This window comes from Danio rerio, chromosome 3 (assembly GCF_052040795.2).
Source record: "Danio rerio strain M-AB ecotype USA chromosome 3, GRCz13ab, whole genome shotgun sequence".
NCBI lineage: Eukaryota > Metazoa > Chordata > Actinopteri > Cypriniformes > Danionidae > Danio > Danio rerio.
In genome coordinates, this window is record NC_141023.1 from 15,547,022 (window position 1) to 15,559,977 (window position 12,956).

The window sequence follows — 12,956 nt, forward strand, 5'->3', positions numbered from 1 at the left end:
CAATTAACTGAATTTACCACAGGTGAACTCCAATTGAGCTGCTGAAACATCTCAAGAATGATCAGTGGAAACAGAATGTACCTGAGCTCAATCTAGAGCTTCACGGCAAAGGCTGTGAATACTTCTGTACATGTGATTATTCAGCTTTTTTATTTTTAATAAATTTGCAACAATTTCAAAAACTCTTTTTTCACATTTTTAGGCCATTATGGGGTATTGTGTGTAGAATTTTGAGGAAATACATACATTTAATTTATTCTGGAATTAGGCTGTAACATAACAAAATGTGTAAAAATTTAAGCGCTGTGAATACTTTCTAGATGCACTGTAAATATTGCTTATTATTTTCTGTTCAGTTGCTTTTCATATTCATAATTAAATTTAATTACAAACATATAAGATTTTTAATGTTTTATAAATATACATTATGCTTCTGACTTAAACATATTCGGTATACCAGTTTTATGATCAGTAAGCCTTTTTATTCTATTACTTTTTGTGTGTGTTTTGCTCTCAATGTAAACAGGTCACATTTTGTGTGCTCTTTTATCCAGAATATGTTGTCATATCTTGTCATTCATTTTCTGCCACACGAGGGCGCTCTTCAGAAGCAGTTATTCATTTCTCATTTTATGTGCAGGTGTGTTTCGTACCCAGGCTGGATCTGGTGCTGGAGCGCTCGATGATGGTGTGTTTGCTGGGGTTGTTAAGGACGGAGCGTTTGGCAAGTGAGATGTCGGCTGTCACCCGGGTGATGGATATTCTGGAACAAACAATAATTCATAACCACGCTATTCCAATTATAGCATGAGTGCGCTGTGATATTTCCATCATGAATGATCTGCACAGAGCTGTAATGTTACCTAAATGTTTATCAATGCCATAGTGATGAGAAGAAGTCTATTATTCATTATAATCATGGCATGCACATTATGGTACCCACCTGCCCTCAAATTTGTGTTTTAGAAAGTCGAAGAGAGCTTTCTGCATCATATCTGTGACCTGCAACACACACACACACACACACACACACACACACACACACACACACGCACGCACGCACGCACGCACGCACGCACGCACACACACAATATGAGCATAAACAACATGACTACAATAATAAATTGCCAATTTCTGAGAGAAGTGCAGTCTTGCCTCATAGCCTTTAAGGGACGGCCCCACTAAAATAATGGGTCTCATGGAAGGCACCACATCGTAAGGAGGAACATGTTCCATCTGAAAATTAACACACACAAAATAAAACCTCTTTAGAGAAATCATAACCTAAAGTAAACATTTGCCAGTACTGACCTAAATACCTGTTTTTTTTAAATAGGCAAGGTGTCTTTTTACTGCTCCAACAATTGAGGTTTTCTTTTTTCTTTCTCAGTTTTTCCACTAATTTCTTTGTTTTCATGCCGATTCTGAGACAGTTTTAACAGTGCCTGTGCATGAAAGATTTTTCTTGGAAGCTGATCAATTAAATTAACATTTTTAATATATATTAGTAAAGTGATTTAGTGTAAATAATATATATAGAACCTGATTTATTATAATGCTCTAATCCATAGATAATATATTGCCAACATGTTAGTTTAATATAATTAAGTTGCATAAATATATTTTACAATTAATTTAACTGAATGCAATTTTCTACAAATAATAATTAATTAATGTAATTACAGTTATGAGTGTCAATATATATGTTTAATTAAACAGATTAATGCATAATGTTTAATTAGTCAATCATTTAGACATATACTATGATTTAATATTATCATGGCTAGAGAAAATTCCCAGATGAAAAAGAATCCAAAGGCATTATTTAGGTTGATGAATACACTTTAAAACAGACATAACATAATTCATATATTCAAAGTTTACTTGTATATCATGAGTTAACAGCTCTTAATTTCCTTCACTTTGCATATGAAATATACATATCTAATCAAATACATCATGTTATATTATCTGTGCAACGCACCTAAACATATAATAATGCGCCAGAGTGTCCATCTGAGGGATGCTTGGCGCTCTTTTTATTGTCTTTTCTTCTCATCAAAACCTCATATTTTAGTAATCATACTAAATTAGACATCATTTGAAAGCTTTGAACTCATCCTGTGAAAACCATTTTTAAATCAGGACATTGGATTACCATGGAAACAGTGCTTTAAAACCTTTAAACAAGCTCTTTCTTCTCATCGATGGTGTCAGGATTGATATTACAAAATATACTAACTATATTATTTCTACATACTATATGCAATATGTTACGCATGCTGCAAGTCTTTAGTTTCTATATATTCATTCATTTTCTTTTCGGCTTAGTCCCTTTATTAATCTGGGGTCGCCAAAGTGGAATGAACCACCAACTTATCCCGCCCATGTTTCATGCAGCGGATGCCCTTCCAGCTGCAACCCATCTCTGGGAATCATCCATACGCACTCATTCACACTCCTACACTATGGACAATTTAGCCTACCCAATTCACCTGTATCACATGTCTTTGGACTGTGGGGGAAACTTTATTTAAATAAACTTTAAATATACTTTATTTAATTTTTCACAGTTTTATATAGGACAGTAGAAAAGAGACAGGATTACATAGGGAGCTGAGAGAGAGGGGAAGGCTCGGTAAAGGACCTTAAGCCGGGAATCAAACTTGGGTCGCTTTGAGCCCCTCAATGCTATATATCGGCACACTTTACCACTAGGCTATATATTTAATATCTGTTATATATATATATATATATATATATATATATATATATATATATATATATATATATATATATATATATATATATATATATAAAAACACTGATCTTGATTGTCTGATTGATATATTATATAAATGGAGTTTTTGTGCTAGCCTGCTAACCCTGACAGACATGTGCATGTAAACGGCTTTTCATCTCGTTTTACGCTTGAACAAATAAATGAATGCTGAAGTCTATTTATCTGATTATACTTTACTTACGTTACAACATCGATGCAGTAAAAGTAATCGTTTAAAACTGAAAATAGTCACATTAACCGTTCACCAGAAGTTAAGGTTAGGGTATGGGAAGAAACACTATCTAAGTGTATACCCTATTGACAACAACACCTTTAGTTTCTAATGTTGGCCAAACCTATATTTTTGGAAAGGTCTGACGTTCTTAAGGTTATATATTTGGTGATAGAAAGTGAAACTGTCACAGAAATGGGTTGATGTGTGACCGTAGGATGCTATAAAAAAGAAATGTGTTACCCAATGTGAATTTCTGGTATCACACCCAAATCACATTTAAAGAAACTATCATTTTTGTACTTTAAATTTGGCGAATAATTTCAATAGACGCAAGACTTGGATGCAATATGGATTTGGTTGCCACCTAGTGGCTATTATTGGTAAAATACCTCAATAAAATCTCAATTTTTGTAATCTCAATTTCAAAATTAGAAAGTAATGATTAGACACATGGCACATAACGTAGACATAATTGGTTGTTTTCAATCATGTGGTTCTGGTGTCGCACGAAATTCAGATGGAGAAAGGGAAGTAAAAAAAACTGAATGGGAGACACAGAGGAAAGTCCAAATTTGAGTGATTTATATCATATTTCACAGGAGATATAAATAGAAAATAAGCACATATGTTGGGCATGATCCTGATATCATGCCCCTATATATATATATATATATATCATACAGTACTATATAAGCTATTATGCTACATGAAAAATACTATAGTAAATACTATAGTGTTTGGAAGCATACTATAGATAATTACTTGAATTAAACTGTCGTAGTTACAATATTGTTGCTGTGGTACGACACAACTATAGTAATAAACAAATTGTTCAATAGGCTTCAGTTCTCTACGCTATTATTATACACCATCACAATGCACCAATATATTTACACTGACGTCACAGTATTTATTACAGTTTATCAGTTTACTATTAACAAAGAGTTGTACACATTATACACTTTACGATGTGATTCAAAAACATGTTTATTATAAATTACTATAGTTTTCCTCCCATGCGCATATTTTCCAGACATCACAAAATAACAGATGAAAGCAGACAAAAGTGTGGGCGCATAGTCTGCATTATTATTTATTTATTTTTGTAAGGGGGAAAGTGCTCCACAATAATAACCGTCAAGTTTTGTCGCAAGGGTTGCATTTCTTTTTTTGTTCTGTTGATGAACTTACCATCAACAAACATGATGTGCATCTCGATGTTCATGTTATGGTTGTTTATTCCACCAAAACGCCAGTAAAAACTTGGATTATTGCAAAACAAAACAGAGATTTCATTGTAGCGATTACATGGCAGAATACGCTGTTTATATTCTCCTGGATTTTGTGTAAGTGTGTTGGTGTTTGTATCTGATTTTTATAACACATTAACATATTTATACACATATCTAGACCTGTATATCATCTTAATTGGCGCCGTCAAACAAATTATAGCAATCAAAAAAAGTTTGTACACATGGATGTGTTGCAAAGATTTTTATTACATGCCACCTTTTCTTCTGTTTTTCTTTAACTTTCTTCCGTTTATGAGCAAAAACTTTTGGAAGGCTATAAAAGCTGTCTGGCATTTCCTATTTTGGCCAATTAACCAACTTTAAATAGCATAAACAGAAACATTGTGGTGTTCGGATAGCGATTCCTACGTAGAAAAATCACTTCCTGCCTTCCATCTGAGCCTCCTGCATTAATGATGTCATGTGAAAACAACCTATATGGATTTGGTTGCCACCCGGTGGCTATTAATAGTATAATACCTAAATAAAATATCATCAGAACCTCAATTTTTGTAATATCAATTTAAAAATTGCTAAGTAATGATTAAACAAATGGTTAGCACTGTCACTGTCAAGAAGCTCACTGGTTCGAGTCCCAGCTGAGCCAGTTGGCATTTCTGAGTGCACAGGTTTCCCCCACAGTCCAAAGACATGCACTATAGGTGAATTGAATAAATTAAATTGGCCGTAGTGTATGAGAGTGTGTGTGTGTGTGTAGTTTTTTTTTTGCGGCTGTAAAGACATCTGCTGCATAATAACATATGCTAGAATAGTTGGCGGTTCATTCGGCTGTGGCGACCCCTAAAGTTTATGCAATTTTCTGAAATGTTTTAGCAATAATCTGCCAATTGTCTTCTTCTAAGTGTTTAAAAGTACAAATATTAATGTCTAGATACCGCATTTTCACTTAAGGGCTTAATAATAATATTTTAGCTGCTTTATATATTTAAAATATTTTTAGGATGCTTATATTCATATTAATCTTCTGACAGGCCATAACGTGAATCTCAGAGCTCTTTATGTCCTGTTAATGTTCAGAAAGTGTGTATGAGAAAATCCTTCACTCAACTTATCTCCATTCATCCTCTGACCCACTTATATAATACATGCTCAAAAATTTCAGATGGCCAGCTATAGTAAACAACAAGAACATCTAAACATAACTTGAAAATAATGTCATCATTCTGAATGGAGTGATTCCCATCTGTGCGTGTGTGACGGTAGCATTGTGACAGCAGTAACACGCGTGGGCTCCGCTCTGTGTCATGAGCCTGTAATGGAAACGGAAAGCGTGGAAACCTGTCGGGGTGTTTCTGCCTCATGTTGTGTGCGTTTATTTGCAGGAGGACGACAGAATTCTGTGTGTCCACACATGTGGGCGAACACATGGGCCGCATTCATTCATTTGTTAATCCAATCTGAATGAGATGTAGTCCTGTGGAGCTCTGAGACGAACAAATCCTGACAGGTTTTCCTCTGCTTTCAGAACTATTTTGTGGTAAACAATGCAGGTGGTGAAATCCTTGTCTACATGCCACCGGTAATTCACATTCAAGTCTTTAGAGCAGCACTGAAACATTCACAGTATTTGCTCAGCTCATGTAGAAACACAAAGAGAACAGCTTATAAGACAGGGATGCTTTCATAACAAGTACAAAAGACAGATTGCACGAAACAGAAAGTTAGCTTTTGCAATGACTCACCGATTTCTGTTTCTGTTTGGCAGGCCCACCTATCATTACGCACACAGCAAGAGAGAGAGAGAGAGAGAGAGAGAGAGAGAAAAGCAAAGCAGGCAAACAAACAGAAGCTTGTTAGTGACAAATTGTTAATACATTTAGGATGCTGGAAGAGAATGAATCAAATGTCGGCGTTAATAAAGTGCTTCACTGAGTGCTCAGTTATCCGTATGGAGAATGAATCAAAGCATCAGATGTGGCCAGATGAAGAAAAGATGGAATTTCCAAAGGGGATTAGATCAACTGCGGCTTGGCTGTTCGTTTAGTTTTAGTAAAACTCTCCCTGTATAAATATAGCATTCATTTAAATGACTTGATTACTTTGAGTCTTCTAGATTGACCCAAACCTGAACATTCTGTCATTATTTACTCATCCTAATGCCGTTGGAGACTTTTAAAACTTGCTTTTAATCTGAACAACACAAAAGTCGAAATATCAAAAATAATAAACAGTTCCACCTGAGGAATATGGGTTGATGCAGAACAATATGGTACACGTTTATTTCCATTTCCACTATCAGACGTATCAAAATACTGTATCGTACCACTTTTTTGGGACCATTTGGTAAGGGTACCTGGCATGACAAGCACGGTATTAAAAAGGTGGAGCTTGACTTGAAAGCTGATTGGTCTACAAAGAATTGGAGATTACAATTCGGCCAAAGTCACATTATAATTGCATTATGAGGGTGTATGTTAATGTTGTCATTGTTATTCACTGATAAATGTCTTCTCTGGTGCAGTTCGCAGATCTTATTCATGTTCACACATATTTAGATTTGGCAGATCAGGATGTGTCATGCATTGTTTTATACCGATGACGCCACCGAATTGTGTATTTTATTACAAATCACAACAAAACTGATTTAAACATGCACATAACTAGATTTGAGAGTTTTTCATTGACTATACACCTTTTATAGTAATTTAAAGCACTTTTTATAGTTTTAATAGTAATTCCCTATTATGTAATATAATTAACAATATAATAATAATATAATAATATAAAAGGTCATATTTTGGTTTTGAGGGTCTCCAACAACAGGCTGATAGGCATGCAAGGTCAAAAAACACTTTTGTCTTATAGCATGCGTTATTTTTACCTAATTATCTCAACAACTCCCACATGATTTGTTCAGCGATTTATTTGTTCCTAAACTCCTCCCTTGCATGATGCTAATCTGCTGTGATTGGTCCGATAACCAAGTCTGCTGTGATTGGTCAACTGGATTCAGCGTTCAGGGCAAAAGCTGAGTTATTTTGAAAATTGACCATGCCAGGCAGGCAGAAAATCCGAGCAAGAGACAAATCATTCATTTGACTCTAAATCGACTCAATAGAATTGATAGTTTTAAACACCATGCCCTTTTAGATTTAAACCTCAGCTGAATGTTTTCATTCACTTAGAGCTGTTACACACTGCATGTATGGTAACTTAAAAAAAAACTCATAATAGGGGCTCTTTAAATTTTGGACAATTCTTTACACAAAACTGTAATTCTTGCATTCTCAGACGTAAATCAATTATCAAAAATGTAAAACCAATTTTCATTTAAATTATTATGATTGGTGTTGCTAAAAACTGTTGATCTGCTTCATATTTTTGTGGAGACCATAACACTTAATACATTTAATGGTTTTTGATTAATCTGATATATTTTAAACCAAGTATTTTTAAAATCAATTAGAATTGAACATTTTAATGTTGATATAGGAACAGTACAACTGTGTTCAGCATTTATAATAATCAGAAACATCAAATAAAAACGTTAGAATTTCTGATAGATTGCGTGACACTGAAAAAATCAGCATTGACTAAGAAATAAATGTTAAAATATAGATTCAAATTGTACACTAATTTTTTTCTCACAAAAAAACTGTTTTTAATGTATTTTTGAATTACAGTGAAGAAATTTTTTCTGAGAAAACATATTTTGAAAGTTCTGTTGACTTGAAATTTACACCTGATGTTGCTAAAAACCAAAGAGATCCATATAATAAAAGAAAACAAATCTATTTAGCTTACAAATTAAGTTATGTGTAACAACATGAAATGACACAGGAAAGTGTAGAAAGGTGTAGAAAGGCAGTGAAAACCCAGACAGCAGCTGAAATCTCTCAGTAGTTCTTCAGCAATCCTCTGCCTTTCCTCAGTGTAAATGAATATAAGCTGCCGCAGTCCAACATCTACATTATCAGGATGATAAAGATGAAACCAAAGTGGACCTTACAGTAAGACAATTATCCAAAACACAGCTAAGGATACTCTTAAAAATGGTTTCAAAAAAAGAAAAATAAGCTGTAGAGTGACCCAGCCAATCACCTGACTTGAATCCAATAAGAAATACAAGATAAAGCTCAGATTTGATAGCCGAGACCACAGAACCATCAAGATTTTTACACTGTTGATATCTGAAAAAAAAACACACCTGAGCAATTCATGTGACTTCATTTTCCACATGAGAGCCGTCTTTAAGCTGTCGTCACCAAAAAAGCCTTTTATATACAAGTATTAAATACATTTTAGTAGTTCAGCACTTTCTCTTTGTATCATTCCACTGTTAATAAATATATCAATAAAAAAAAAATTTCGTATTGTTTGGCTTTTTTACCGAAATTTGGTTCAATTGCACATCAACAGCTCCTTTGGATATACTCAGGTTTCTTACACCTTTTTCAACTTCAAATTCCAGCACTTTTCAAGCACTTTCAAGGTGCAATTTATGCTTTTCCAGCACCTAACAACCACGGAAAATTACGTTTATATATGCTGTATGTACGTTTTCACATTTAAACTGATTGTGCTATTTAAAAAAACATATATGACATTTCAATTAAAATCGTTAAATACTTTGGAACATAGATTTATTGAAAAAAAAAAAAAAGTTATTGGATGAAAAATCTTAAGTTTAGTCTCTTTCTACCTAAAGTTGATATCTCAAAAATGAGCTTACAGTCAGATTTTGTTTGGGTGTGGTAGCAAGTTGACTTGTCTGTTTTAAACTATTCCTGAGCACTTTGTTTGCTGTTTTAGGTGCAAATATGCATTCTGTGTGAATATCTGCTACATATGCGCATGCTGTGAACATTTAGCAGTGAAAACTGGTAACAATTTTATGCACTTGCACAAATGCTCCTAAATACATTATGAGCTCGCATAGATAAAATTTCAGGTGCATATATGCAACCAAAACAGTCGGAATTTCGAGCCTCTATGATTTCAAATTCAAGCAGGTTTAAGCACTTTGTCCAAAAGCCAAGCACTTTCCTAACCTTGAAAACACTCTATTAAAAATCAAGCATATTCCAGGATTTCCAGCACCTGTATGAACCCTGTATATTATTCTCAGAAAAAAACACATCACGTGTTGAATACTTCTTTCTCCCACTGTACATCTGAGAATGCATATATTAAATATATCATAAACCACTGCATATATCACTTAGAAACTCTCAAATCTAATTATATGCATGTTTAAATCAGTTTTGTTCAAATTATTATTTTTAATGTATTTTTGAATAAGTAAACAAAAATAAACTGTTCACTCAGTCTCCTATATTAGGAAAAAACTGAAAATTGATTGAAAAATTATAACTTTTTCTTAAACACAGGGTGAGTAAATGATGAGTTTCTTTTTACCTATTGAACTAATATTTCTAAGATGCGAATTTAAGCACAAACAAATGTCCACAAACAGCAAAGACCACCCACATTGAGACACAGAAAGTGCTGGGTTAGGAAGGGTCTGATTATTAGTCACTCGTGAAGGAGGCTGGCGTCTAATGATGCATTCATCTCCAGGTTACCTTCTTAAAGAAAGGGAGGCGGGGCAGGTTGCCTTGAGGGGAGGTGACACTTCCGCCCACACCCTTATGGTCGCGGGTGTCGGCAGTCTCCGCCTCCTCAACATCCGAATCCAAAGCATCGTCATAAAGCCCCGAGGACAAGTCAGCTACGGGACCCATGGGGAGGTAGACGGGGTTTAATGGGAGGATACAACAGGAGAGAGAGATAGAGAAGGAGCGATAGAACAGGGACACAGGGGTAATGGACAGAAAACGAGAGAAGAGGAAGAGAGGAGAAACAGCAGCATGATGTATAGACTTGGCAGAGTCAGAAAGGTGATGAAGAGAACACAGAACGTGCTATAAAAATGAAGGACAAGCAAAACTGAAAAGAAATGACCTTTTTCATGGACTACTAATGGCCCTTTTCCACTGAGTGGTACAGTATGACATTGTACGAGTTGGTATGGGTCACCTTTATCAGGCTTGCGTTTCCACTGCCAAAAGGGTACCAATGGTGTACGACCAAGTTTTAGCCGACATCATTCTCGCTTGAGGAAATGGGTCTCTCATTTATCATATGAGAAGCACTTCTCACAACACAGATGCTTTATATACACATAAATACTTGCGTATAAATGTTCGTCACTAACCTTTCTATAAACATGATTATAACTGCAGATCAATGATAGGCGAATAACCTACTGTAACGTCTGCAATTATGTAAAATAAATAAATAAATGCACTGTATATGAACACATACAGACCCTTACAGTCTCAGATGTTACCAATTACAGCAAAACTACATACAGCATACTTTTAGTCCTTATTTGGGTTCAAAAACAACACGAAATATAGCCGACAGTCTCTGAAAACCTCTCATCTGAATCTTTAATCTTTACCAGCACATGTAACCTCTTGTGAGCAAGTAATTCCATCATTCCGAGTTCATAATAGTCCGAAAGGTGATGATAATGGTTAAACATGGCAGTTTGTTCATCTTTTAGGTTGCTGAAAGAATCATTCGCTCCTTTGTTTTTTCCGGCTTCTCCTTTGTTTTTTTGTGCTTAACTTTCGAGTTTGTCCGCTTCTGAAAGGATTGGACGTCAGAAGCACTTCAAAAATCGCACGCACGTTATTATCATCAGCTCAAGAAATGTTATCTAAAATATAGACATGTACGAGAGTGATTGTAAGCTCCCTGGAGAAAGTGAAACTGCTCACCCTTTTAGACGGCCTCGTAAAACAAAAACAGAACACGGCAGATTTTGTTCTTCTTGGCTTTGTGGCTGTTCATTAAGACGACAACGGGGTTTGTTTGAGCTCAGCCAGGAGGACCATGGCTCTTTATTATATGTATATAATATTACGATATAATGTCTCAGCTGTGTTTTTAAAAATGGCGGTTCCTTTGTTTTTATTCTCCGGGCTTGTATACGTGCTAGTGACGTTTCTCTGTAAACCAATGGCGTTCAGCAGCGCGTCTAGCTCTGCCTTTTGGTACACTTGTGTTGTGCTAGTGATATGGTACGGTTCGCTTTTTGGTACCTTTTGACAGTGGAAACGGGCCATAATAGGTGTGATGAAAAGATCTAATGAATTAAGGTTTTCAAATTATTTTTAAATTCATATTCTAGTATTATTTGATATTTATAGGTTAAAGGAATAGAGGATATTATTGAACCAGAATAACAAGCAAGTAATATTATGAACTTTTGTGTTTAAACACAGAAATAATTCAAGTGAGTCATGTGATTGTCATGCTTTACATCAAAGTCAATAACTACAATAATACACACACAAAAAAGATTCATATATGTTTTTTTTTTTTTACCAATGTCCAGTACAAATCTGTTACTTAGTAATATGCAAGTCACCATACCATATACAGTGAGAAACTGCATTATATATAAGGACTTTTCAGAGAGAAATTACGAATTACTGTAAAATTTACAGTGAAAAACATTAAAAAGACCTTCTTAACAAAGAACTTGCATGACATTATTTTATACAAACTATTTTCTTATTAATTTAAATAAAGTTTAATAGCATTATATGCATTTTTCAAATTCTTTTTTAACATTTTGATTTTGAACAAAGCCTGAGATCCACCCAACAAAAAGTGTAAAATAAAATAAAAACAATAATATTGTAATAATACAAAATGAAAAATTAGTAAGTACAAAATTAAGATTGAAATATAAATGATACAGTCTGTCTCGTATTTAACCAAAATAACAATATATGCACTTTAATATTTAAAAAAATTATAATTTTAAATAAAACATTTTCAAATAAATAAAAAATAAATAAAATTATATAATAAAATAAAATTGAACCAATAAAACTATATTGATATATTGTTTTAAAAACTAAACAAATAATAAATGACGACATAAACAACATTCATACTTAAAACTTTAAAATTAAAACAAGCACAGAAAGAATAAAAAAACTATTTATAATATAAAACAAAAACAATAGTTGATGAACTATACTAAAATAACACAACCCTATGTAGAACTCATGTATGAGTTCTGATTATTATTTAATGATTTTCTTTACATTTTAAAGTACAGTGAAGTAGTTCTAAAAGATCAGCATGATGAAATCTTTTTAATTATCCTTTATTTTATGTTATATTTTCTAATCATATTTTTTTGTGGATGCATTGCTTGACTGGGCTCCTCTGAGAAAACAAAAAATAACCTCCATAACAGATCTCATAAACCAAACAAAACTATGAGTAAGATTTCAAACTACAGATGATGATGATGATGCCCATCAAGAGAAATGAGAGAGATAAAAACAAGATAAAAGCTGGAAGACTAGAAGAATGAATGATAAGAGAGAAGAGAAGAGGGCAGAGGGGATCCTAAGAGGACGCTCTAACTATCTAACCATCGCGTTTAATGATTAAGCCAGTATAAACTCATGGCTTTACCTTCTGTGTCTGTATGTGTTTATATAATGACAGGGATGTTATATCTTTATCACAACACAACGTGAAAACTCACAGCGTTATGGTGTGATCATACCTGTTCCAGGAGGAGTGGGCCTGCGGGCACCTGTGGCGACGTCCAGGCTAGAGCTTCCACCAGACTTACTGATAAACAGATAGA

General features: G+C 34.2%; 1 protein-coding gene across 6 annotated transcripts in view; it reads right to left on the minus strand.

The window, feature by feature from the left end:
* cacnb1 (calcium voltage-gated channel auxiliary subunit beta 1) overlaps nucleotides 1-12,956 on the minus strand; it is a 74,085-nt gene that overhangs the window by 17,256 nt on the left and 43,873 nt on the right. For 3 of the 6 annotated variants that reach the window (XM_087242487.1, XM_087242490.1, NM_001002652.1), the window contains 5 exon segments: nucleotides 12,873-12,940; nucleotides 6,013-6,041; nucleotides 1,156-1,236; nucleotides 944-1,002; nucleotides 654-763 (listed from right to left, as the gene is read on the minus strand). In XM_087242487.1, coding sequence (XP_087098613.1) covers nucleotides 654-763; nucleotides 944-1,002; nucleotides 1,156-1,236; nucleotides 6,013-6,041; nucleotides 12,873-12,940 — 347 coding nt within the window. 6 annotated transcript variants of the gene reach the window in all.